This window comes from Blennius ocellaris (assembly GCF_963422515.1).
Source record: "Blennius ocellaris genome assembly, chromosome: 3".
Taxonomy (NCBI): Eukaryota; Metazoa; Chordata; class Actinopteri; order Blenniiformes; family Blenniidae; genus Blennius; species Blennius ocellaris.
The window spans coordinates 28,849,260-28,875,024 of record NC_137652.1 but is presented as its reverse complement, the minus strand read 5'-3'; the positions used below and the strand labels follow the sequence as shown (position 1 = coordinate 28,875,024).

Sequence of the window (25,765 nt, the reverse complement as noted above, 5' to 3'; positions counted from 1 at the left end):
GGGGGGGGGGGCATTCTCCAGGACCTCCCCCCCCCCCCCCCCCCCTTTCTGCTCAAGACTCTCCCCCATGCATTTAGCCAGTCATTGATTGGTTGAAGCTCTCAGGCTTTGACACCTCTGAAGTCACACGTTCAATAAAAGGCTTCAGCCAGCCTCCATTTTGACTCTTGTAAAGCAAACTCCAAGTAGGTGGGTTGCTGACGAGCTGCTCCCAGCAGCTCAACTCCCCCAGCGTTAGCACACAGCTAACACCAGACGCTCTTGCAACCAGAGGCCTTCACTCCTCAACTCTTCTGCTGACCCAACCAGGAGGGTCAGACCTTCCCCTGATCCAGAGACCAGCACCCAGAGTCTGCTCTCCAGGGAAACCAACCGGTTCCTCCAGGACGGGACCAGGGACCCTCACAGAACTTCTTTGTGTTTTTCCTGAACAAGCAGGAAAACCATCACAGACCTGAGCGACCAGCTCCTCAGTCTGAACCAAGGGACAACCAGGAGCTGTAAAGAAGGACTCCTGAAACACCAACTCCATCTTCTTCTCCTCAGCCTGCAGAACCAGCAACCACAGTTAGCAGGAGGTGCTAACTACAGGAGAAGACACCAGCTTCCCTCCAGCACGACAACTGAACTCCTTCAAGGAAGTGGGAACAACTGGGCTTTACCTGAGATTAGTTCAACCTGATGCTATGATAGAACTGTTTAACTTTATGAAGATGTGTTGATTCTGTTACAGTGATTGAGTTCTATAGATAATGATATTAGGAGCAGTTATCAACCTGTAAACCAACGTTAGCTCTGCCACAGACACAGGGTCTGCATGCTAATCTTTGCTTTACTAGCTAGTTAACTCACAATCCTACACATATCACATCAAAGACAACATCACACCATAACCGAACACCATCTGACGACTCCTGATGTTTTACAAGACAAATCGCATTCACATCAACTCATTCTAGAAATGGTCCTTTAGCAGAGACACACAGGAAGCAGATGCTACGGCTAGCTTCTATTGTTCTTTTGCTATCAGCACATGGTGGAGACCCAGGACAGACTTCCTGCTCTCTGATAACCTCCATTTGGAATGTAGTTTCTTGTGATCCGTCATCTTGTTTTGTAGTTCCATCACACGTCACACACACACACACACACACACTCCAACTCTCTCTCTCTCTTTCTCTCTCCACACACACACATGCACCTACACACACCCAGCTGTATATAGGTAGTTAGAAGTGTTTTATTTGTTTTCATTGTTAATATGTTTGGAATCATACTTGCTGTTTTATTAATGAGCACAAAGGTGAATGAAATGTCTTCTGTGTTAAGAACTCCAAAATCCTTCAAGCTTTACTGTTAATTCTGGTAATTGTAATTAATTTAACTATTAATTCAAATTCCTGATGAACTGTTTAGTATATCTTATGAGACTGATAGAACTGAATTGGCTATCATTTCCTGTTACGACAGGTGGTGCTCCGAGGTTCTGATACAGATTAGATTAAACATCATTATCTTTGATAATAATTAATCATTATCGATAGCCAACCAAAACAAAAATAGTGATCCATATGAGGTAGTAAATCCCTACATAATGGTGCCCCGTGTCCGGGCTACATAATGGTCCCTACAATATCATTTAGCGTTTTGAGTGAAAATCTTATTTTGAAAGGCAAATTGTGGACTTCCTGTTGGATTTGGCTGCGGTGTATAGGGATTGTTAGGTCTTGATGAGACAAATAGTTGTGATTTGGTTCGAACTTCCTACGACATTCCTTCAGGCCATGGAGGCTGTTTTAGTGTTTCTAGGGGGCGCTAGAGAGCACACTTTGGCACTCTGGGGGTCATTCTTTACATTTTCTTAAAATGTTCGCCAGTCTTGATGAGTGTGCCAAACTTGGTGAGTTTTTGAGCGAGTTTAGTGGGTCACAGTTGGGCCTAATGACGTGGCGGAGTAAGAAACGATAAGAAACTTTACAGTAACAGAAGGGTCATATTAGGCTCAGTCCCCAATAAACTGCTAAAATGTGGGTCATTGTGTTGATTTGAACGTCTGTAACTACAAAATAGATCAACTGGAACATTGGTTTGTTGAGCTGATCAAACATTGGACTTCACAGACGGATGGATCCAAACAGGAGAAAAGGTTTTTAAGGTGTTGACATGGAAGAGTGACGACGTGAAACCGAGAAACGACTCCTGACGTGAAAACGAAGGTCGTTAAGGTTTAAGGGAAAGGCTGCAGAAAGCTGCTGGAGAGATTTCACCTGCTGGTTTCCACTGAACACCAGTGAGAACATGGAGGGCTGCAGTTCCTGCTGAGGCCACCAGAGGCAGCCAAGGACCGTATGGGAGGCCAAGTGACAGATCAGGAGAAAAGTGAAAAACAACCTGCAGGCCTCGTCCAATCAGCTGCAAGCTCATCCTGCAGCAGACTGTGTCACTGTGGAACCTTCAACACAGGAAGCTTTTCAGTGATGCACAAGCTTTTCATTGGGAAGAAGATATACAAGACAGTCGTTTGGGCACCAGGGGACGTTAGAGGAGGCAGCAGCAGTTTATATACATTTATCACTTTAACAACCAAACTAGTTTAGAATGTGCAACGTCCCTGTCAGACAACAAATACTTGTGATGGGAAATGATGGTTTGTTTTCGTGCCTTTTGGGGACAACAGAGACATTTATTCATGTCTTGCACTTACTGGTAAAACACACACACACACACACACACAGATAGTGCAGGTGTGTAAACGACAGACGCGGTAGTTTTCCGTTTCCGTCCCTCTGCTGGTGGAAACACGTTTATTCCCTTGTTTTTTTAAAGAAGGTATCAGGTCTGTTTACGTTTCATCTGACATTCAGAGATGAGCAGGAGCTCCTCAGTACCTCTGCTCCACACACACATACACACACACACACACACGCGCGCACGCACGCACACACACATACATACGCACCACTCTGGACGACCACATTACCCAGCAGCCCCGGGGCTCAGCGGGACGCTCGGCTCACAGACGAGGAACAGAAAAGAAGAAGCGAGCAGACAGACGTGTTCTCAGGCAGACTTTCACAATAAAAGCACATGATTTGTATTTCATTAGTTTCAGTTCAGACCGGATCAGAACGTCCTGATTGGTCCATCAGACGGCTTTAAATCGGTCCAGAGTTCTGATCCAATCAGCTGTAGTGTGTACATGTCCGGCTCCACCCTCCTCCGCAGGCTGTCCAATCACAGTGCAGGGGGCGTGTCCAAAAGAGGGGCGTGGCTCAAAGACTCCCTCTTGTACGTCTTCGGGGGCAGCTTGGGGACGCCGTGGCGAGGGGGCACGGGGGGGCCGTCCAGGAGGGGCAGGAGGGAGGGAGGCGGGGAAGGGAGGGGCATCTTCCTGGGGGTGGGGGTGTGGGGGGTGGAGGAGGGCAGGGCCGGTGGGGAGGACGAGGCGGGGCAGGGGGTGGGGCAGATGGGCAGTGAGGCTGAGGTGGTTGGGGGGAAGAAGGCCTGGGGCAGCAGGTCGCAGCGGGGGCGACCCTGGGGGGGCGGGAGGAGGTGCAGCGGGGAGCTGAGCGGCTCCCGGGGAGGCAGCGAGGGGGGGCTGTCGGGAGGAGAGGAGGACAGCGACGAGGAGTATCGGGGAGGGAGGAGCTTACAGGTGGGCTGACGAGGGGGGACAGCAGGGGGGCTGTCCAGGTTTGACATCATCTGCGGGGGGGGGGGGGGGGGGGGGTCATGAACATCTTATCAAAGGACAAAAAACTTAATGGAGGCGTAATGAAACTGAAAATTCTACTGAGGTGACGAACCTTCGAAGGCGACGACTCAGCAGGAGCCGATTCTGGTCGTCTGCGAGGAGGAACAGGAGGAGGGACGGGGGCGTCCTCTGAGCCCCGGCTGAAGCTCACCATGGAGGAGACGGAGGACGACCCTGAGGACGACACACACCGTCAGAGAAGCACAACCCCACACACACACTCACCCCCTAATCCGTGACGGGAGCTGATGGTTTCCATGGAGACAAACAATGGAAGTGACGCGACTGTTCCACAGGTGAGTCTTGTTAGGTGGAGGTGGACTGACTGCTGTGTGGGACGGGTGGAGGTGGACTGACGGGTGGAGGTGGAGGTGGAGCAGATGTACGGAGAATCAGGAGGGTCATACTAACGTGGACCATGAGGGAGAGAAACCACCGCAAAGATACTGTCGCAGGCTGCAGGGTGGAGAGGAGAAACACTGTGAGGAGGAGGAGGAGGAGCAAGAGGAGGAGGAGGAGGAGGAGGAGCAGGAGAAGCAAGAGGAGGAGGAGGAGGAGCAGGAGAAGCAAGAGGAGGAGGAGGAGGAGCAGGAGAAGCAAGAGGTGGAGGAGGAGGAGGAGGAGAAGCAAGAGGAGGAGGAGGAGGAGCAGGAGAAGCAAGAGGAGGAGGAGCAGGAGGAGGAGGAGCAGGAGAACCAAGAGGAGGAGGAGCAAGAGGAGGAAGAGGAGCAGGAGAAGCAAGAGGTGGAGGAGGAGGAGCAGCAGGAGAAGCAAGAGGAAGAGGAACAGGAGCAGGAGAAGCAGGAGAAGCAAGAGGAGGAGCAGGAGAAGCAAGAGGAAGAGGAGGAGGAGGAGCATGAGAAGCAAGAGGAGGAGGAGCAGGAGGAGGAGGATGTAACCTGACCAGGTGAAGTTAGCCTTGGTAGATTAGTGGGAAGGGTCAGTGTTTAAGAGACAGTCTGTGTGTGTGTGTGTGTGTGTGTGTGTGTGTGTGTGTGTGTGTGTGTGTGTGTGTGTGTGTGTGTGTGTGTGTGTGTGTGTGTGTGTGTGTGTGCGCCTCACTAGAGTGGAAAGGGCTGCTGGGACCCTGCGGGGAGTCGAACACGCTGCCCACGTCGGTGGAGCTGGAGGCAGCCGAGGCCGGGGGCGGAGTCAGAGGTGTGCGGGGGGAGTTGGGGGCGGAGACGGCCCCCCCTTCAGCTTCGCTGTCGGGGATGCGGCTGTAGCTGATTTTGCGCGGCTCGTTCTGCAGCGGCGTCGGATGCCGCATGGTGCCGGGCCGGGCCGAGGTGGGCCGGATCCCCGGAGACTTCAGGGGACAGGTGTACCTCTTCACCTGGGGGGGGAGGGGGGGGGGGGGGGGGGTATTAGGACAGAACTCACACCGACAGAGACGTGTGGGTGGGGGGGGCGGGTTGTGGATACGTACAAATCGAGGTAGCGATCGAGCGTTTCTGGGTTCGATCTCCAGAGATTTGTTGAACAGGTGATCAGCAAAGTCCTTCTCTGACAGGTCGTCCATCGGGTTCAGGTTCTCGAAGAACTTCTGCTCCACAAACAGAACCAGTGGTTAGAAGGAGCACAGACATCAGGAACCGCCGCTAACGTCCCCGGGTGGTATTTCAGCCAGCTGACCCATCAGATCAGCCGGACACTGTAATTCATGGACACTCAGACATGGCGCTTTTTACATTATTACACCAGTTTATGTGTCACTGAGACGCTCCAGGCACCCCCCCCCCCCCCCCCCCCCCCCCCGACATCACGTTAAAGACCCACTGGTCACCATCATGTACGACTGCAGAGTCGAATTTATTCAGTCAAAATGAACTTCCGCTCCAAATTTCTTTATCCGATTCAAAGTATACCAGTTTTTATTCCTGAATGTTTTGACTCTCCAGACTCGGCTGCATTGTCGCATATTTGGAAAGGGAAACGCTGCCTAATGTCCGTTTTTATAACTGGGCGGCAAACACAGAATACGTCCTCTCGAGGGAGCAGTGGAGCTGAACTCCGGTAGGAACATCTGCATGTTTGCTATGTGGTCTGTTATCTCATCCACTGCTTCTTTTCTGTCGGAGCAAGTGTGTACAACTTTCCTACAATTGACATTTGTTCCGTCTATCTCAGGTGCTCAAATTGTATGGAAGAGAAAACAATAGAAATATCGGGGGGGGGGGGAAGAAACGCTCCCGAACTGCTGAGGTTTCAATGTTGTAATGAATGAAGTGAGCAGCAGGGGGCGGCGTCGTGCACGCACCCTGACGTCGCCCTCCACCCTCAGGCAGTAGGGCTGGTTCTGGTACTGCTGGATCTCTCCAGTGATCTCGGCCACTTTCCGCCTCTTGCTGAAGTTGATCAGGTCTTTGCCGTGCCGCCGCAGGAAGTCGGGGTTCCCCTCCTCCGTCTTCAGGATGTTGGTCAGATAGATTCCTGCCACAGGTACGGGACACATGCTGGGTCATTTGACCTTTGACCTGAGGGGAATGACGTCGGCGTGGGACGGGGGCCGTACCGAAGAAGGGAACGCAGGGGGGGTTGATGGAGCGCAGCTTGGCGAGGTACTTCTTGTAGTGGTCCTCGCTCAGCTCGTGGGCCTCCTCCAGGATCTTCCTCTGGCGACTCGGGATTTGCTGCCAACAAACGGCGACTGTGACTCAGTGAAACGCTTCGGCCGCGGCGGACCGGGGGGGGGTCAAACCGAGCGAGACGGCGCCTTTTACCTCGAAGGTGTGGTCCAGCCGATAGACGGGGGAGGAGTTCATGGCGCTGACCACCTCCAGCACGCCGTTGAAGTTGTTGAGTTCCTGAAAAACCTGCAGGATCTCGATGATTCGGGACACGACGGAGACGCGCTCCTCCAGGTTCTCCGTCTCCACGATGCACCTGAGGAAACAGGACACGCCTCAAGCAACGCCACCGTGGCCCCGCCCCCCCGCCGCCAAAAGTCACGTCACAGACGGGGGCTCACTTCTCGAACCACAGGGTGAGGTTGGTCGTGTGGCGGATCATCCTCAGCAGGTTGGGCGAGTGGATCTCTTTGTCCTCTTTGGTCCAGACGCTGCCGACCAGCTCAGACGGCTGCACCGCCCTGCAGGGCCACACGGGGGCGTTACCTCTGCTCTCACGCGCACACACACACAAAAAACCCCCACTCAAACTTTGCCTCTCTCTGCGCCGAGTTACCTGTAGAAGTCGGACTCCAGCAGGGTGAGTTGGCGGGCGATCTCGATGGGGTGCAGCGTCATGAGGTCGAACTGCTCCGAGTTGCCCGGTTTGCAGATGTGCCACTCGATGGGAGGCGGAGAATTCTGGAAGGTGATGCTGTGGCTGGGCCCGCTCACCTGGACCTGCTTCTTTCTCTGGATGATCTTGGTGATCGACTCCACCCACTTCCTCATCGCTTTGCCTGAAACACACAGCAGCTACCTGCAGCCGGGCCGCTCAACACGGGTGGCGCCGGGTGGCCGGGCCAGTTTGGAGGCGTTACCTCTGACGGAGGAGATGAACTCCTCCAGCTGACTCAGCAGGTGGGCGTCCCGCTCAAAGTCGTAGAAGTGATGCTCCACCCAGTGGCGACACACATTTAAGACTCTGCACAACACAGGAGACGAAGCCATCAGGAGGATGCAGCTCAGCGTGGAGGCGTGGCTCCTCCAGCGGGGGGGGGGGGGGGGGGGCGCCGCCTTACCTGAGCTGAACGGGCTGAACGAACTCCTTCCGGAAGCGTTTGAGTTCGGCACTGAGCGGCTGCTCTCCTCCCTCCATCTGCTCGGCGTCGCTCGGCCTCGGCTCGGGAATCTCAAACCTGGAGACACCAAGCGAGTTGAGTCCGGAGAAGAAGAGGAAGCGAAGAGCGTCTGCAGGCGTCAGGAAGCGCCGGCCGGAGGAAAGAAACGCCGGTTCTGGTTGGTGACGGGAACCTCACCTCTCCATGAGCAGGTCCAGCAGCTCCTGGGGTTTACAGAACGAGCGGTAGGTGGTCAGGAAGGTCCGCACGAAGTTTGGATCTGCAGGGAAAGACCAGTTCAGAGACCAAGGCAGGGCCAGGACCAGGACCAGGACCAGGACCAGGACCAGGACCAGGACCAGGACCAGGACCAGGACCAGGACAGTAATGACCCCAGAGACCTTCCTGGTCCTGGATCAGGTTTTCAGATCAGACGAATGACTCCAAGTAGAAAAGTTCCATTTTGAGCAGAATTAAGTCCAAAGAGATTACAAGTAATTTCATCACGACAGAAAATCCTCAAATAATCTTCAAACGAGAAAATCTGCAGGAGAACAGAGCAACTCGTTTTTCTTTTTGAAGGCTTTAAGATTTAGAGTTTCATATTATTTCCGGCAGAAGATCCTGAAGAGTTCCAGACATGCGAATTCATTTTAATGAGCAAATCTGCTCATTAAAATTAAAGTCTTTCACTCGCCTTGTTGAAGAGGAGTGAATGTTTCATGAGGAAACCACCAAACAGAAAAAATATTTTTGTGAAGTTTTGCTTCAGGAATAAATGGTGAAACGTAAATATACATTTTAATGGTATTTATAAAACTAAACTGGAAACTAATTTTTCTCAGCGGCTCGCCATGAACCCTTCAGGAAAGGTTAAAAATTCCCCCATAGTGGTAGTCCTGTATCGGCCCCGCCCTGGTTCCCCACCTCAGTCTCTTCATTCTTAATGTGACTCTGAAGCTCCTCCCCCTTTTCTCTGGAATCACCGTGGCAACTAGTTTCCTCAGCTAAACTGATTCAAGACGCCTTTTTCAGTTTCGATTTCACAAATGTGACATCAGTTTTTATCGGCAGTTAGCGGATCACCTGTGTGTGACATCATCACTCACCTGTGTGTGACATCATCACTCACCTGCGTACATGTGGAAGGTGAGTCTCTCGATCAGCTTCAGCACCGTTCCGGCTTTGATGATCGGGATCCCAGACTTGGACTGGACATTTTCTTCGAACACGACGTTCTCCTCGGAGTCCGGCTCGGCGAAGCGGTACACCTCGGCGCCGGGCAGCCTCATCTGCTCCTCCTTCTCCTCCTGCAGCATGGCGGAGTCCAGCATGCGCTCCAGCGTGCAGCGGTACTGCAGCGAGATCAGCGCCGCCATCCAGCTGTTCTTCTCCTCGGCGGACTTGGCGGCGAACACCACGCTGTTGCCGTCCTTCAGAATGATCTCGAAGGCGTGCCGGTACTCGCCCTCCTTGTCGTCTTTGTCGTTGATTTGCACTTTCCTCATGAAGAACTTCTCTTTGAGGCGGTACTCGGCGGTGGAGCCGGCGCCGGGCAGTCGCGGCGGGCCGTGGTTGGACTTGCAGCAGATCATGAGGCCGTCGAACAGGAAGATGTGGCGCTCGTGTTTGGCGCCCACGCGAGTGAGCGTGCCCTCCATGATGAACTCGTTGCAGCACTGGCCGATGTCCTTCCCCTCCCAGCCGTCGATGTTCTTCTGGATCTCGTTCATCTTCTTGATGGCCAGGTGCTTCCCCTTCATCTGGTGGCTGTAGAACCGACACGCCGACTCGCTGCAGCCGGATGGAGGAGGAAGGAGAGGGAGAGGAGGAGTTAAGGAGTTAGCACGCCACCCAGCCAACTGGAGCAACGCCTATCGTGCGCCTGTCCGCCTTCACTCAGAACTACCGTCGTGGGTGTGAGGGTGGTGGCGGGGACACGAGAGTTACACCGTCACCTCACTCTGGTTTAAACTTCCTGTGTGGAATTTGCATGTTCTCTCCAAGCACACACACGATGATCGGGTTACACTACTAGTGCTCTTCAATCAGAACCAAAGGAGACAGACTACGCCCACTGTCAGCTTCTGGAAGGAGACGTTGGAGGGGTTCAGAGGGGGTTCAGAGGGGGTTCAGAGGGGGTTCAGAGGGGGTTCAGAGGGGGAGGGGTCCCTGCTTGTTGCCCTGTCATATGTAGACTGCTGACGTCATGGAACCAGATCTGCAGACTGGATGCAGGTCAACAATAAAGGTGGAGTTGAAGTATCTGTGTGTTAGTTGGAGAGATGGAGGAGGGACTGAAGCCATGAGGAAGCTCCGTGATCACGATCAAGCTCAGATCACGGGGAGCCTCCAGGAACCTGAGACCCCGAGGTCCGACCAGGACCGGCTGTAAAGTCTGTGGTTGGAGAGGACAGAGTTTAAAGGTCTCACTGTGGTCAATCGACCTCTGAGGTCAATCAACTGGTGGTTTTTGGCCACCAGGAGTTAGTAGGTCAGGTACATCAGTAAATAAATCACACTAGTGATAAGGTCTTTGTTCCTCAGCTCCGCCTCCTTTATCCCGTCATTGGGTTGTTGTCTACTCTCATCACGTGACACAGCGAGGTGAGTTCTGATTGGACGAGGCGGTCGGGCTCAGTACAAACCGGTTGCTGTGGCAACAGCAAGAGGACGTGGGACCTCAGCGGGGACGAGCAGCCGCTCTGTCACACACACACACACACACACACACACACACACACACACACACACACACACACACACACACACACACACACACACACACACACACACACACACACACACACACACACACACACACACACACACACACACACACACACACACACAGTCAGCAGCTCTCTAATCAGTTTACAGCATAAACCCCTGAAGTATGCACTGTTAACGGGTTTCGCAACACCAAAGCAAGAAGTGCACTGCCTCCAGGACAACAACACACAGCAAACAACTCTGAATAAAACTGATAACTTAAACTAAATGCATATCCTAGACGCTGAACATGCCTCAACAGAGTTCAAACGAGGGGAAATGTGGCCAAAAGAGAAAGTGCAAGGATCCGAAATGATAGAAGGAGCAGTGGTTTCTCATGATGGACAAAGACCTGCTGGACCAGGCAGTCTGAGGAGGTGGACTTTGTGACTGCAGTGCGAAAGCAACCCCACCAGGGGGCGCACCGGCGGACTCTTTTATGTTACTTTGAGTCTTTAAAAATGGGACTTTTTGAAAATAGCTTCCAGAGTACAATATTTTACAAATATCCAAACTTTCCTGAAACTCCGAGTTCTGCTGATGAGCTCCGGGGTTCCAGTAAATAATGTGAGACCATGAAGGACGACGCAGAGGAGTCAGAGTGTTTGTGCTGCTCACTCCTTAAGAGTCCAACAGCTTTTCAACAGAGTGAACATTTACGACACCATCTTCCGCATCCTCGGGACATTTCTCCTACCGTCAGAGTAGATCTCTGCCATGAACTTGCAGTGAAAAGCAGTGGACAGGTTTACTTCAGACAGTCATAACTGAACAGAACAACCTGGCGGCCTGCTGGGGTGACCCTCCGGCACTGCAGGGTGACCCTCTGGCCTGGGGGGGGTGACCCACTGTAACCCTGCAGTGCCAGGTTCAACAATCCTGATCAAAATGCTGCTGTTTGCACATAAAACTCTTCTGGAACAAAGAGAGAAAACAAAGCAGATGGCAGAGTCTTCGTGTGTGAACAGGGTTGACAAAAAGCTCCTGGAATCCAAAGAACCAAGGCATTGTGGGTAGTTTTGTGAGCATATAGCAAGTGGATAATGGAGTGAATGCGGCAGCGAGGAGCTTCATCACTCTGAGGATCCGGACACAGAATGGACGTCAGAGTCGTTTACAACCTTATGAAAACAGGAAGTGATGGTGCAGGAAAAGAAAGCAAAGTTCAACGAGCCACACGGACCAGCGAGTCGACCCCCTGCTGGCCCGAGGCCTTCCAAAACTGCACCAGAGCAGGTGAAGTCGGTGTGAACACAGAAAGCTGTCTGCTTTATGCTTTATAAAGGAGAGCAGGAGGAGCTCCTCCTCTACCAGGCTTCAGACAGGAGCCGTCACACTGAAACCTTCTGCTCCAGCAAACCTTCCTCTGCGTTCAGGACAAGAACTGTACACAACCTCCCTGAGCCGTTCCCCCTCCACCAGGTTCATATGTTTGATGGCTTCAGACTCAGTGAAACAAAGGTTTTCCCAATCGAACATAATCTACAGTGTGAGGATGGGGGTACGTGTCCCTGGGGCACAGGGACATGTGAACATGGTGTGTAGAAGCAGTGAAGCGTTACCGGACCGTTTCATGTTGGTCATTTCCAGTAAAAACCTGCAGGAATCAGAGCAGAGCCCCCCTCCTGGTGCTTCACTCTGCTGTCGTCACACCAAGAGATGACTTGATCCACTGCACTTATTTGAAAGTCATTGGACTGGTGCTGGTCTTTTCTAAAAACCTGGTTCTATTCTGATCTTCAGTCCAAGTCCTGGTCTACTATGGTGCTCCTTCACTGGACCAAGTCTCGTTGTTGGGACTTGGTCCCTACAGTTCTCTCCCTCTGACCGAACCCTAACCTAGCCATAACCCTAACCGAACCATAACCCTCACCTAGCCATAACCCTCACCTAGCCATAACCCTAACCCTAACCCAGCCATAACCCTCACCTAGCCATAACCCTAACCCTAACCCAGCCATAACCCTCACCTAACCATAACCCTCACCTAGCCATAACCCTAACCCTAACCCAGCCATAACCCTCACCTAGCCATAACCCTAACCCAGCCATAACCCTCACCTAACCATAACCCTAACCCTAACCCAGCCATAACCCTCACCTAGCCATAACCCTAACCTAGCCATAACCCTAACCTAGCCATAACCCTAACCTAGCCATAACCCTCACCTAACCCTAACCCTCACCTAACCCTAACCGAACCATAACCCTCACCTAGCCATTACCCTCACCTAGCCATAACCCTCACCTAGCCATAACCCTCACCTAGCCATTACCCTCACCTAGCCATAACCCTCACCTAGCCATGACCCTCACCTAGCCATGACCCTCACCTAACCATAACCCTAACCCAGCCATACCCCTCACCTAGCCATAACCCTAACCCAGCCATAACCCGAACCTAGCCATACCCCTCACCTAACCATACCCCTCACCCAGCCATACCCCTCACCTAGCCATACTGCTCACCTAACCATAACCATAACCTCGCCATACTCCTCATCTAACCATAACCCTGACCTTGCCATAACCCTCACATAACCATAACCCTAACCTAGCCATACCCCTCACATAACCATAACCCTAACCTAGCCATAACCCTAGCCTAACTCTAACCCTAACCCAGCCATAACCCCAACCTAATCATAACCCTAACCGAACCATAACTCTATCCTTGCTAAAACCTAACCTAATCGTAACTCTAACCCAGCCATAAGCCGAACCTAATCGGAACCCTAACCTAACCATAACTCTTAGGCCCCAGCGGGCCCCTGCCTGGACAGGACATGCAGACCTGTGAGACATTCAAAGGCACGAACCAGGGAATCACCTACGTCCTCATGTCCACCTGCAGGTCCTCCAGTGATACACCTTCCTCCTCCTCCTCCTCCCCCTCCTCGTTGTCGCCGTCTTCTCTTCCAGGTAATCGAAGTAAGTCTGGACTGAGCACACAGCTCAACTTGTTGTGTGGCGTTGAGCTGCTTTCTCTCTAACTGAGAACAATAAGCCGTCCAGCAGCGACGCCCACACACTGACGCCATTTCCTCCCCCAACCTGTGACCCTGACGACCCCCCCGCCCCCGCTCTATTTCAGTCCAACGGAAACCCAGGGGACGACCAGTCCCACCCAGAGTCTGACTCTACTCACCCTGCGTGTGTGTGTGTGTGTGTAGTTCATAGTGTGTGTGTGTGTGATGGTAGTTCATAGTGTGTGTGTGTGTGTGAGTGTGTGTGTGTGTACCTGAGCCTCCTCTTGGCGCGGCTCCGGGAGCAGATCCTCTCCATGCTGCTCTGCAGGTTGAGCAGAGCAGTGATGGCCTGTTTCAGACACTCTTTGTCCTCCTCATTGTCGCTCTTTTCCTCCAGTTGCTATGGAAACACAGGGAGGGGGCGGGGTCAGTCACCACAGGCACCTGTTCAGGTGTTCCCGGTAAGCTCTACCTTAAGTGTACAGGTGAAGCTGAAGAACATGGAGCTGGGACTTTTCAAAGACCAGGACCCGGTTCACCACGTGCAGCAGGGACTGTGGCCCAGCAGAGAACCCTGCCCCCCTCTGACCCCCTTCAGCTGGAGAATAATCTGCACAACATGACTGGAGGTATTTCACAGATTTAACCTCAGCGGGGACAAAAGAGCTTACAGCTGCACAGCAGAAAGTCCCGGAGCAGGACCGGTTCTCCAGGGTCCCGGTCCGGGCAGGTGTGTGCGCGCTCGCGCTCGCACACGCACACACACACACACACACACACACATACAGTGTGTGTCCTGTGTGATGGCCCGCTGCCCCCTGCAGGTGTTGCCTCACCTTCACACAGTCAGCCGGGACAGAATCCGTCCCTTGTGACAACCACAACTGGGAGAAGAGGCGGTGAAAGGGCATAATAGTGACACCAAGTGGTGTAAAACTGATACTGCGATAAAAACTCACAACACTGGAGTCATTGTCTCCTCATGAACACACAGTGAAGGACACCTGCTGAAGTCCTCTCAAGGTCACTTTTCTGTAAACATTGTCAACGGCAGCTGTTTTTAGCTGTTGGACAGGTGTAGGGCAGCTGTTGTTTGGTTGTTGGACAGGTGTAGGGCAGCTGTTTTTAGCTGTTGGATAGGTGGACAGGTGTAGGGCAGCTGTTGTTTGGCTGTTGGACAGGTGTAGGGCAGCTGTTGTTTGGCTGTTGGACAGGTGTAGGGCAGCTGTTGTTTGGTTGTTGGACAGGTGTAGGGCAGCTGTTGTTTGGTTGTTGGACAGGTGTAGGGCAGCTGTTGTTTGGTTGTTGGACAGGTGTAGGGCAGCTGTTTTTAGCTGTTGGATAGGTGGACAGGTGTAGGGCAGCTGTTGTTTGGCTGTTGGACAGGTGTAGGGCAGCTGTTGTTTGGCTGTTGGACAGGTGTAGGGCAGCTGTTGTTTGGCTGTTGGACAGGTGTAGGGCAGCCATTTTTTGGCTGTTGGACAGGTGTAGGGCAGATGTTTGGCTGTTGGACAGGTGTAGGGCAGCTGTTGTTTGGTTGTTGGACAGGTGTAGGGCAGCTGTTTGGCTGTTGGACAGGTGTAGGGCAGATGTTTGGCTGTTGGACAGGTGTAGGGCAGATGTTTGGCTGTTGGACAGGCGTCTCACCTTGAGGATCTCAAACAGGTGCAGACAGTGGTAAACAGGAGTGAGCAGCAGTCGGGGCAGAACGTACTGAACAGCCTCTTTAAAACCCTCACAGATGGACTGAAGACAAAGACAGAAAACATCATCATCGTCATCATCGTCATCATGGAATCTTATTACAATCATTTGCTTTCATTTCTAGAGAAACCTAAAATGTTACACAAGATACACAGATTCATTTAAAGTCTTGCTATTTTAAACAATCAGAAATATCTGCTCAGACGAAAAAAGCTCACTCCGACTGTTGGTTTAGTAGAAAGTCACAACAGTTTGTTTGTGTTGTTAAAATACACTCCGTTTTCAGGGCTAACCCCGCACCTGAGAGGTTGGGGGCGGAGCTTACCTGCAAGTGGAAGGAGGCTCCAGGTTTGGTCACCTGACCCAGGAAATGCTCGTGAAAACCAGAACGCAAGATATCCTGAGCGTAAGTCTCATAGGGGTCAAAGGCCAACTCCTGCAAAACAACCCACATCACTTACCACACGGACAAACGTCACTCACCACAGACAGACAGGCGGACAGGCAGACAGACAGGCAGACAGACAGGCAGACAGACAGGCAGACAGGCAGACAGACAGACAGACAGACAGACAGACAGACAGACAGACAGACAGACAGACAGACAGACAGACAGACCTCAGCTAAGTCCTCGAAGCAGCTTCCCACCAGGGGGTGAGGACTTCCTTCGTCGGTCATCTCCACCGTATCCTCAATCAGACCCAACAGCTTCACAGTCACCTCGTGGATATCCACAATCCTGCTGAAGATACTGTCCACGTCCTGCAAGATCAATCACAGGATTTATGGGGTGACTGACGTTGTGACTGATGTCTGACATTGTGACCGACGTTGTGTCTGATGTCTGACGTTGTGACCGACATTGTGACCGACGTTGTGTCTGATGTCTGACGTTGTGACCGACATTGTGACCGACGTTGTGTCTGATGTCTGACGTTGTGACCGACGGGACCGACGATGTGTCTGATGTCTGACGTTGTGACCGACATTGTGACCGACGTTTTGTCTGATGTCTGACGTTGTGACCGACATTGTGACCGACGTTGTGTCTGATGTCTGACGTTGTGACCGACGGGACCGACGATGTGTCTGATGTCTGACGTTGTGACCGACATTGTGACCGACGTTGTGTCTGATGTCTGACGTTGTGACCGACATTGTGACCGACGTTGTGTCTGATGTCTGACGTTGTGACCGACGGGACCGACGTTGTGTCTGATGTCTGACGTTGTGACCGACATTGTGACCGACGTTGTGTCTGATGTCTGACGTTGTGACCGACATTGTGACCGACGTTGTGTCTGATGTCTGACGTTGTGACCGACATTGTGACCGACGTTGTGTCTGATGTCTGACGTTGTGACCGACATTGTGACCGACGTTGTGTCTGATGTCTGACGTTGTGACCGACGTTGTGTCTGATGTCTGACGTTGTGACCGACATTGTGACCGACGTTGTGTCTGATGTCTGACGTTGTGACCGACATTGTGACCGACGTTGTGTCTGATGTCTGACGTTGTGACCGACATTGTGACCGACGTTGTGTCTGATGTCTGACGTTGTGACCGACGTTGTGTCTGATGTCTGACGTTGTGACCGACATTGTGACCGACGTTGTGTCTGATGTCTGACGTTGTGACCGACGTTGTGTCTGATGTCTGACGTTGTGACCGACGGGACCGACGTTGTGTCTGATGTCTGACGTTGTGACCGACGGGACCGACGTTGTGTCTGATGTCTGACGTTGTGACCGACGGGACCGACGTTGTGTCTGATGTCTGACGTTGTGACCGACATTGTGACCGACGTTGTGTCTGATGTCTGACGTTGTGACCGACGTTGTGTCTGATGTCTGACGTTGTGACCGACGGGACCGACGTTGTGTCTGATGTCTGACGTTGTGACCGACATTGTGACTGACATTGTGGCTGATTTCTGATGTGACTGATGTGTGATATTTGAGTGAGGTGACTGATGCGGTCCTGGGTACGTACGTGCTGGGAGAAGAGCATGGGGCAGGAGTTGAAGGGTTCTCTGAACACCTTGATGAGCATGTTGAGCTGCCTCACATACTGTCGCCCATCAGACATGAAGCTCCTCACCAGCTCATAGTAACTCTGCTCCTCATTGGCTGATGGCTCCTCATCCATCAGAGGGAAGCCGCTGATGTCCTCCTCGTCCTGGTGGAACATGTCCATTAACACCTGCACACAGGGGAGACAGACGGGGGAGACAGACAGGTGAGACAGACAGGTGAGACAGACAGGTGAGACAGACAGGGGAGACAGACAGGTGAGACAGACAGGTGACGGAGTTTGTGTGTTGTCGAGGCCACTCAAAACTCAAAACTCCAAAGCAAAGCATCGACGTGGATGTTTGTAAATCCGTTGTAAAGCGAGGCGCTCTCCCCCAGACGATACCGTTTTAAAACGCCAGCTCTCCAGGACAACAGCTCTGATATCAAAACAATGAACAGCAGCTCCTCCACACTGTACCAGGCGAGTCAAACCTCCTGCTCCACGCTAAACTCCCTGAAAATAGTCCCAACCGTTTGTCAGACATTAGTGCTGGAAAATCTGCTGTTTGTGCTGCTGTGCTAAATAATTTCTCCAGAAATTAATTAAATGATTCTGAGGTTTTAAAGATATAACAGTTTATTTGTTTCTTATCAGCAACAGAATCTAAATTATATATTAGTTTTGTTTGTGTGTGGTTTTTATTCAAGTGTACTTTTTGTTTACAAAGGTCCGAACTGGATTGGCAGCTTTGCCTGTTAAAAATCTTAATGTCTGAGTCCAATGTTTAATATATATTGAAGTGCAATTTTGTTGTCAGAGACTTTATACTTTATTTATTGTTTCAGTTGTGTGTGGTTTTTATTCAAGTACATTTTTTGTTAACAGAGACTGACAGTCAATTTTATTTATTGTTTTTGCTTGTTTTGATTATTTATTTTGGATATTTACAATGTCTTTTTCATAATACAATTCCAATTTTAAATATTCTTAAGAAATAAAAGTGTATTTATCTTTAAAAAGGTGTACTTCCATTATTACACCATTATTATTATATCAGTGGAAAAATGGTATAAAAATGGCAAAATTATCGTTTATCGCAATAATTTCTGGGACAATTTATCGTCCAGCAAAATTTGTTATTGTGACAGACCGAGTGTTGTCATGTATTTCTGTGTGATTCTATTGTATGTTGTTGTGTATGGTTGTGTACTGTTGTGTATGGCTGTGTTTTGTTGTGTATGGCCAAGTATGGTTGTGCGTTGTTAAGCATAGTTGTGTAAGGTTATGTGTTGTTAAGTATGATTGTGTATGATTGTGTGTTGTTAAGTATGGTTGTGTGTTGTTAAGTATGGTTGTGTATGGTCGTGTGTTGTTAAGTATGGTTGTGTATGATTGTGTGTTGTTAAGTATGGTTGAGTATGATTGTGTGTTGTTAAGTATGGTTGAGTATGATTGTGTGTTGTTAAGTATGGTTGAGTATGATTGTGTGTTGTTAAGTATGGTTGAGTATGATTGTGTGTTGTTAAGTATGGTTGTGTATGGTTGTGTGTTGTTAAGTATGGTTGTGTGTTGTTAAGTATGGTTGTGTATGATTGTGTGTTGTTAAGTATGGTTGAGTATGATTGTGTGTTGTTAAGTATGATTGTGTATGGTTGTGTGTTGTTAAGTATGGTTGTGTACGGTTGTGTGTTGTTAAGTATGGTTGTGTGTTGTTAAGTATGGTTGTGTATGATTGTGTGTTGTTACGTATGGTTGAGTATGATTGTGTGTTGTTAAGTATGGTTGTGTGTTGTTAAGTATGATTGTGTATGGTTGTGTGTTGTTAAGTATGGTTGTGTGTTAAGTATGATTGTGTGTTGTTAAGTATGGTTGTGTATGATTGTGTGTTGTTGAGTATGGTTGTGTGTTGTTAAGTATGATTGTGTGTTGTTAAGTATGGTTGTGTGTTAAGTATGGTTGTGTGTTAAGTATGGTTGTGTGTTGTTAAGTACGATTGTGTGTTGTTAAGCATGGTTGTGTGTTAAGTATGGTTGTGTATGGTTATGTGTTGTTAAGTATGGTTGTATGTTGTTAAGTATGGTTATGTGTTGTTAAGTATGGTTGTGTATGGTTGTATGTTGTTAAGTATGGTTGTATGTTGTTAAGTATGGTTATGTGTTGTTAAGTATGGTTGTGTATGGTTGTATGTTGTTAAGTATGGTTGTGTGTTGTTAAGCATGGTTGTGTGTTAAGTATGGTTGTGTATGGTTATGTGTTGTTAAGTATGGTTGTGTATGGTTGTATGTTGTTAAGTATGGTTGTGTGTTGTGTTGTTCAGTGTGGTTGTGCATCATGTAATGGTTGAGTATGGTTGTGTGTTGTTAAGTAGGGTTGAGTATGGCTGTAAGGAGGGGGTGGTGGCACCTTGTCAGCACACATGGCCACGGTGATGTCCTGCTGGGAGATCTCGTAGTGTCGGATGTTTCTCACGTAGTTCCCGGCCAGTTTCAGGATGTCAGCAGAGATGTACTCCAGTACGGCCACCATGTACACCGACACCTGGTGGTCCACCTTGTAGCCCAGCACCTCCTGCAAAGCACCGTCGGGGGGGGGGGTCAGACCACACGTCTCACCACAGTCCTGATGATGGTGATGACGACGTCACCTTGAGCAGTGGGTGGATCTTGTCGACGGGCAGAGCGAGCGGGTTCCTCCTCTTCCTCTTCTCGATGGCAGCCTGAGCGTCACCGATGGCCCACTTGTCGATGGGGTGAGGGAAACTCTTCTGAACCCGCTCCTGCACAGACAGGACCAGGTCTCAGCAGCTGGACTGGACCAGGTCTAACACCTTGTTTACAGTCCGCCGTTTGATCCGGACCAGATTCTGCTCAGGAACCTTCTGGGAAAGTCCTCCTGTGAGCGTCTGAACGCTCTGATCCGGCTCGAACAATGGAGCTCTGCTCCCCTGGAAAATCTGGGTCTCGGTTCTCATACAAGCCAACCTACCAGTGGGGGGGGCGTGGCGGACGTGATGTGGAGCGCAATGCATTCTGGGTAGTGAACAAACAAGGCTGACCGCACAAATCACAAGCAGATGCATTAAAAAAATTGAGTATCTTGTGGGCAGATGTGGAGTCGAGAGGAGGAAGTAGTGGAGGAAGAGGTGGAAGTAGAGGGGAGGAAGTGGAGAGGAGGAAGTGGAGAGGAGGAAGTAGAGAAGAGGAAGTAGAGAAGAGGAAGTAGAGAGGAGGAAGTAGAGAAGAGGAAGTAGAGAGGAGGAAGTAGAGAAGAGGAAGTAGAGAAGAGGAAGTAGAGAGGAGGAAGTAGAGAGGAGGAAGTAGAAATGAGGAAGTAGAAATGAGGAAGTAGAAAGGAGGAAGTAGAAAGGAGGAAGTAGAGAGGAAGAGGTAGTGAGGAAGACTCAATGACATCTGGTCTGAATACCATACAGCAGGGGGAGTAATCCTGGTCCTGCACGGTTTCAATGTGTCCTCACATCAACAGCTGACAGCAATTAGTGTCTCGTTATCAAGCTTTCTGCAGAGCCTCACCATGAGAACTCATGTGTGTTGGAGCAGGGAGACATTGAAATCATGCAGGGCTGCGGCCCTCCAGGACCAGGATTAGCCACCCCCACTATATAGCATGGTTGTTTGTTGCTACCCATTAGCCAACTAGCCTAGCCACCACGGGCTAACGGGGCAGGACTTCTGGTTTCGGTAGGGACCAATCAATGAGCCGTGTTTCTTCTTCACTTCCTCTCTGGTCAGTTTGTTTGGGGCGACGGCGCCCCCAAACCAGCACAGGTTGTAACTGCGTGACATTTTCCAGGCGGTTTGATCCGGTCTCAAAAAAAGCAGTGTGAACGCAAACCGAACCAAACGAAGGGGTGAAAATCCCCCAAGTTAACCCCACACAGCTGTCGAGGCGTGAACATCTGGACTGAGGACACACCTCCGCCAGTCTGACTGGACAGGTCGACAGCCAATCAGCTCCTGTTTGGACTCTGACATCAACCTTACACTTTGTTGATCATCAGGCTTTCAAGACAACAGCTTGCAGCAGCTCTGATTGGCCGTCTCGTCACCACAAACTACGGACACGTCACATGTAGTTGATATCACATGGGGTCACATGATAGCGTCCGTCCTCTCGTCAGCAGCGGGACATGACTCCGCTCCTGATTGGCTCATTACTGGCGTCGTGTCCATTAGCGCTGCTGAGCGACGGCAGACGACATCAGTTTGAGTTCATGGTATCAGAGATACTCACAACAACAAGTCAACACAAAACACAGCACCAATACCACACACACACACACACACACACCACTGTGTGAGGAGCAGCGAGGGTCAGAGGTCAGGGGTATGGGGTCAGGGGGTCAGGGTAAAACACCAGCAGAGTGCTGTGTGTTTTTTTATTTTCAAACTGCACCTCATCATCTCACTGCAGCCTCCATCCACTGCAAACAAGAAGCAAAGCGGCCAATCACACGTCAGCTTGACAATGATGTCACCATTTGGCAAAAAAAAAAAAACATCAACAAAAAGAGACACATCCCTCAAAGTGCAGCCTTGAGTATATGTTCAGAGTGAGGTGCAGCTGTCACCAGTGACATCACACCTGTGTGTGTGTGTGTGTGTGTGTCTCACCTCCACATCCTGCACAGTGCGTGGTTGAGCCTGACATAACATGTTGAGCAGCAGCAGGATTAACTCCTCGATGTACTGCAGCGCCTCCTGCTGGGACACCAGGTTCGGATGTACCTGGCTCAGTACCTGGAACACACACACACACACACACACACACACACACACACACTATGTGAATTGACATCAATAATCAGCACCAACAACTAGCAGGTCAACGCACAACTAACACACACCCCTGCATCCTGATGCCGATGTGTGTGGAGTGTGTGCAGTCACAGAACACAACGCCAGGATAACAACACACACACACACAGATAGGGGTGTGTGAAGGTGTGTTTTGTGTGAACACACTAACCTTTATGTTTCTGTTTGACCAACAACAAGCTGACGTCAACACACACACACACACACACACACACACACACACACACACACACACACACACACACACACACACACACACACACCAGTGGTCCTGTTGTGTTACAGCCACTGTTTCTGTGATGACTTTGTCTCGCTATTGTGTTGAAACAATTGTTTTTGTTGTTGTGTTGCTGTAGTTGTGTTGCCATCCACAATTGTTGTGTTTCTTATGTGTTAGTACTGTTGTTATTGTTATCACTGGGCTGTAGCTGGTGTTCCTCCTAGTTGTGTGTCCTGCCCTTTCATTGTTCATGTGGTGTTGTTGTTGTGCTTCATCAGTTGAGTTGCAGCTATTGGGCAACACCTGATAACCTTCTGTTTTTGTCGCGTGATCAATATTGTAATCCCTTTGTTTTCCTGGAGGTCATAAAATCAGAAATGACATTGTTTTATTTCAAATTGTGCTTCAGGAGTAACAATGTAATGGAATAACCAGAGTAACGTACAGTAACGGGTTGTGTGCCTGGATGAGCTGCAGGATGGGTTTTATTGCGTGTGACTACACCTGCATGCCGTGTGTGTGTGTGTGTGTGTGTGTGTGTGTGTGTGTGTGTGTGTGTGTGTGTGTGTGTGTGTGTGTGTGTGTGTGTGTGTGTGTGTGTGTGTGTGTGTGTGTGTGTGTGTGTACCTTCTCCAGGGAGGGCACCAGCAGGCCTCTCCACTTCGGAGCGTTCTCTTCGTTGAAGAAGTCGTACTGCAGCTGCGCCGCCTGCATGGCTGCAGCTGCGGGTTGGGGGGGTCTGAGCGCCGCGGCCGGACTCTCACGCTCGGTTCTCCGGTTTACATGAGGTGCTGGCCGGGTCGCAGACCGAAAGCCTGTGCGTGTCCAGGCCGATCCTCCAGAGCAGCCGCCGCCACTGCGACCATCCTCGGCCGCTGCACGGAGACCCAGCCGCGGCCAGATGCTCCGCGGCGGCTACCTGTTAGCTCCGCGGCTAGCAGCTAGCTGCTGGGTGTCGCTCGGTTCACCGGGAGCGGAGCATGGTGTCCGGCAGCCGCTCCGTTCCACCGCCGGGGCGCTGCCCGGTAATAGCCTCTGAGCGGCCCTGCTGCCGTCAGCAGCGGCTGGCCTCCATCCGCGGGTCGGTGAGCGGTGACCGGTTACCAGCTGCTGGTTACAGCCAGCGGGAGCGGCGGCGGGCTGGCGGTTACCGGGTGATCGCTAACTATCAGCCAGCTCCCGGTGCTCCGCCACGGACGTTTCACCGACTGTCCAAAGAGCGGGCTTGGACCGGCGACCCCGCTGCTACCGCGCTCCTATGAGACAGCAGATCTGGCCCCGGGGCCGCGACAAACGGACACTCGCCGAGCTAGCGGCTGGCGGTTGTTGTGACTCCGGTGTGCGGTACCGTAGACGGTGTTGCTGCAGCGCATGCGCACTGGACAATTCCTGACGTACGTGGGCGGGGCAGCCAAGTGGGAGTGCGTGCTTCAGTGCGCGTGGCAGATTGACGTATGCGTCGCTTGCCGTGCAGCGGGGGTACTGCACCCTGTCGGTCAAAGGGTGGTACTGCACCCTGGAATCTCTTTCCCCTTCGAATGAAGTGTATGGTTTCAATACAGCAGCAGAAAGACTTTTAAATGTAAATTTTATTGACGCATAAAAGTAAATTATTCCTCTGTATTCAATCAGAGTAAACTATGCTCCACATACAAGATGCATGGAGCTGCAGGGAGTTAAGGGCCTTGCCCAACAACCCAGGATGGTCATTTATCTGCATTGAGAACTGCGTCGTAGTGATTAGTTCTCTGGCCTCACTGCGAGAATGTCTGGGTTCATGTGGCGTTTGCGTGTTCTCCCTATGCATGCACATGACTTTACGGTTCTCAGGTCTCCTCACATAGTCTCAAAATATGCATGAGGTTAATTGGTGACAGTGAATTGCCTGAAATGTGGTGTTCTCTCTCTATCTCTGTTTGTCCTGCTGTATATCTATAAGTCCCTGTTAGTATTTTCTGGGCTGGTTTTCTTTGTGAAGCTGTCAGTCTACTACACACTGTAGCTGAGCAGTTATCTGTTCATCACAGTGAATAATAATAACTCATATCCACAGGCAGTGAAAGGAACTAATGGACTCTCTAATTCTCAGTTTCAGTTGCCTGTTCATGTTTTTGTTTTGCTTTGTTAAAAACACATTCATTTTATGTGTAGCATTTGTTGATCTTGTCCATCATTTTGTTATGAGGATAATTGTGATAAATAAAGGAGTTATTTAGTCTAATTACGATGAAAAAAGAATATCTATACATCCTGATAAAACATAGAATGAACATTAGAAGCAAAAATGGCTTGAACTAAAACTTAATATGACAGCAATAACACATACTGAGCCTGGGCAGGGTTACTCTCTGAATCATATAGTATATTATAAGCACCACAAACACAGCAGAGCCACGGCACACAGGCAGTCTGAGATCAGGATATTTATTTACAGCCTGATGCCAGGGAACAATACTGTCAGTGGCCGGCAGGGGGCAGGAGAAAGACGCCTGGGGCAGAAGGGGCAGGGGGAAAGGCAAAGGAGCAAAAGGGAAGCTTTGGACAGTATCGTGACATCAGAGGGTAATAAAAATGCTGAAGAGGTTATGAGAGGAGACACGGGGCATAAGTTATCACCCGGGGGTATTTGGGGGTATCCATGGATTTGATTGGATATCGGAACGACCAGAGATACCAGATCTCTGTGGAGTCCATCAGGTGGGGTCACGGGAATACGACGTGTAATGGAGGTCATAGAGGTCAAGGGGAGGAGCCGGGAGGGAAATGTGCTGCCATGTTGAGGTGGGGGTGGGGCGGGGCGGGGGGGGTAAATGTTCTAATACAAGAGCAAATGTGATACTTTCAACAGGCTTGATAGTTCAGTTTGAGGACAAAACACAGAGCAGCCAAATGCATCACTTCTCTGGAACTCCTGGAACATCTGGAACTCCTGGAACATCTGGAACTTCTGTCCAACACCTGTTCTGGTGTCACAGGGAGTGCAGGATGTCAGCTGGCATCGGAGTGAAGACGCCCTCCTGTGCCCGTATTCACAAAGCCTCCTGAGGCTAAAAGTAGTTCTTATTGACGTCACTCTTAAGAAAAATCTTAGAATTCCTGGAAATTTAAGATTTTTCTTAGAAGTTTCCCTTACTGAGATAAAAGTAATTCACGAAGCATCTCAAGCCCTGGGAGAGCGCCTGCAGTGGAAACCACTGAAGGTAGTGAGGAAGACTTTAGGAAGCCTAAAAGTTTCTTAAACAGACAAGATGATGGAAAAACAAAGAGAAAGGAAAGATGTTATGTGCTTGTTTAACGACAAATATTTAATGACACGCTCCCGACTGGACCGTACAGGACTGTTTGTGGTCGACCTCATCGGGGAGGAGCCTCCGTCTCCCACAGCGAAGCAACGCCACGACGCCTGAGACGAAGGTGATCACACCACCGTGACACCGTCTCCAGGTGAGCTGCAGCAGTGCAGCGCTGACCACGCGTCTGTCAGCCGCTCAACAAGGTCAATCATTTTTAACTGTGTACAAATCACATACATGGTTCTGACTTTCATTATTGTGACATAAAATGATTTTCATGATTACACGTTCTTAATATTTGATGTTAATGTTACTCTCCATTCATTACCAGGAGCACAGAGGCTTTTGTCTTCATTTCCCTAACAACCAATCAGCTCTCAGCAGACTGACTCATACGTGGCAACGGGTTGACCAACTGCCTCACTGAGATCAAAGTTGCTGTCAACTCAGAGTTGCTCTGAAACACTTT

The 25,765-nt window shown here is 50.5% G+C and overlaps 1 protein-coding gene across 2 annotated transcripts in view; it reads right to left on the bottom strand.

The window, feature by feature from the left end:
- Window positions 1-23,320, bottom strand: part of sos1 (son of sevenless homolog 1) — a 30,144-nt gene extending 6,824 nt beyond the window's left edge. The window contains exons 1-22 of one of the 2 annotated variants that reach the window (XM_080520615.1): window positions 22,631-23,320; window positions 21,580-21,705; window positions 19,593-19,724; window positions 19,352-19,516; window positions 16,925-17,134; window positions 15,548-15,691; window positions 15,255-15,365; window positions 14,873-14,971; window positions 13,498-13,625; window positions 8,617-9,278; window positions 7,683-7,764; window positions 7,446-7,562; window positions 7,245-7,348; window positions 6,941-7,163; window positions 6,726-6,845; window positions 6,478-6,640; window positions 6,270-6,387; window positions 6,015-6,187; window positions 5,184-5,300; window positions 4,817-5,090; window positions 3,807-3,928; window positions 2,550-3,705 (exon numbers count right to left, since the gene is read on the bottom strand). In XM_080520615.1, the coding sequence (XP_080376741.1) occupies window positions 3,235-3,705; window positions 3,807-3,928; window positions 4,817-5,090; window positions 5,184-5,300; window positions 6,015-6,187; window positions 6,270-6,387; window positions 6,478-6,640; window positions 6,726-6,845; window positions 6,941-7,163; window positions 7,245-7,348; window positions 7,446-7,562; window positions 7,683-7,764; window positions 8,617-9,278; window positions 13,498-13,625; window positions 14,873-14,971; window positions 15,255-15,365; window positions 15,548-15,691; window positions 16,925-17,134; window positions 19,352-19,516; window positions 19,593-19,724; window positions 21,580-21,705; window positions 22,631-22,717 (3,948 nt within the window). In that variant the 5' untranslated portion in view covers window positions 22,718-23,320 and the 3' untranslated portion in view covers window positions 2,550-3,234. Of the gene's footprint in view, window positions 1-2,549; window positions 3,706-3,806; window positions 3,929-4,816; window positions 5,091-5,183; window positions 5,301-6,014; window positions 6,188-6,269; window positions 6,388-6,477; window positions 6,641-6,725; window positions 6,846-6,940; window positions 7,164-7,244; window positions 7,349-7,445; window positions 7,563-7,682; window positions 7,765-8,616; window positions 9,279-13,497; window positions 13,626-14,872; window positions 14,972-15,254; window positions 15,366-15,547; window positions 15,692-16,924; window positions 17,135-19,351; window positions 19,517-19,592; window positions 19,725-21,579; window positions 21,706-22,630 lie in introns of those variants that run through there. The other variant, XM_080520616.1, reaches the window with a different exon arrangement.
- Window positions 23,321-25,765: the final 2,445 nt, after the last annotated feature.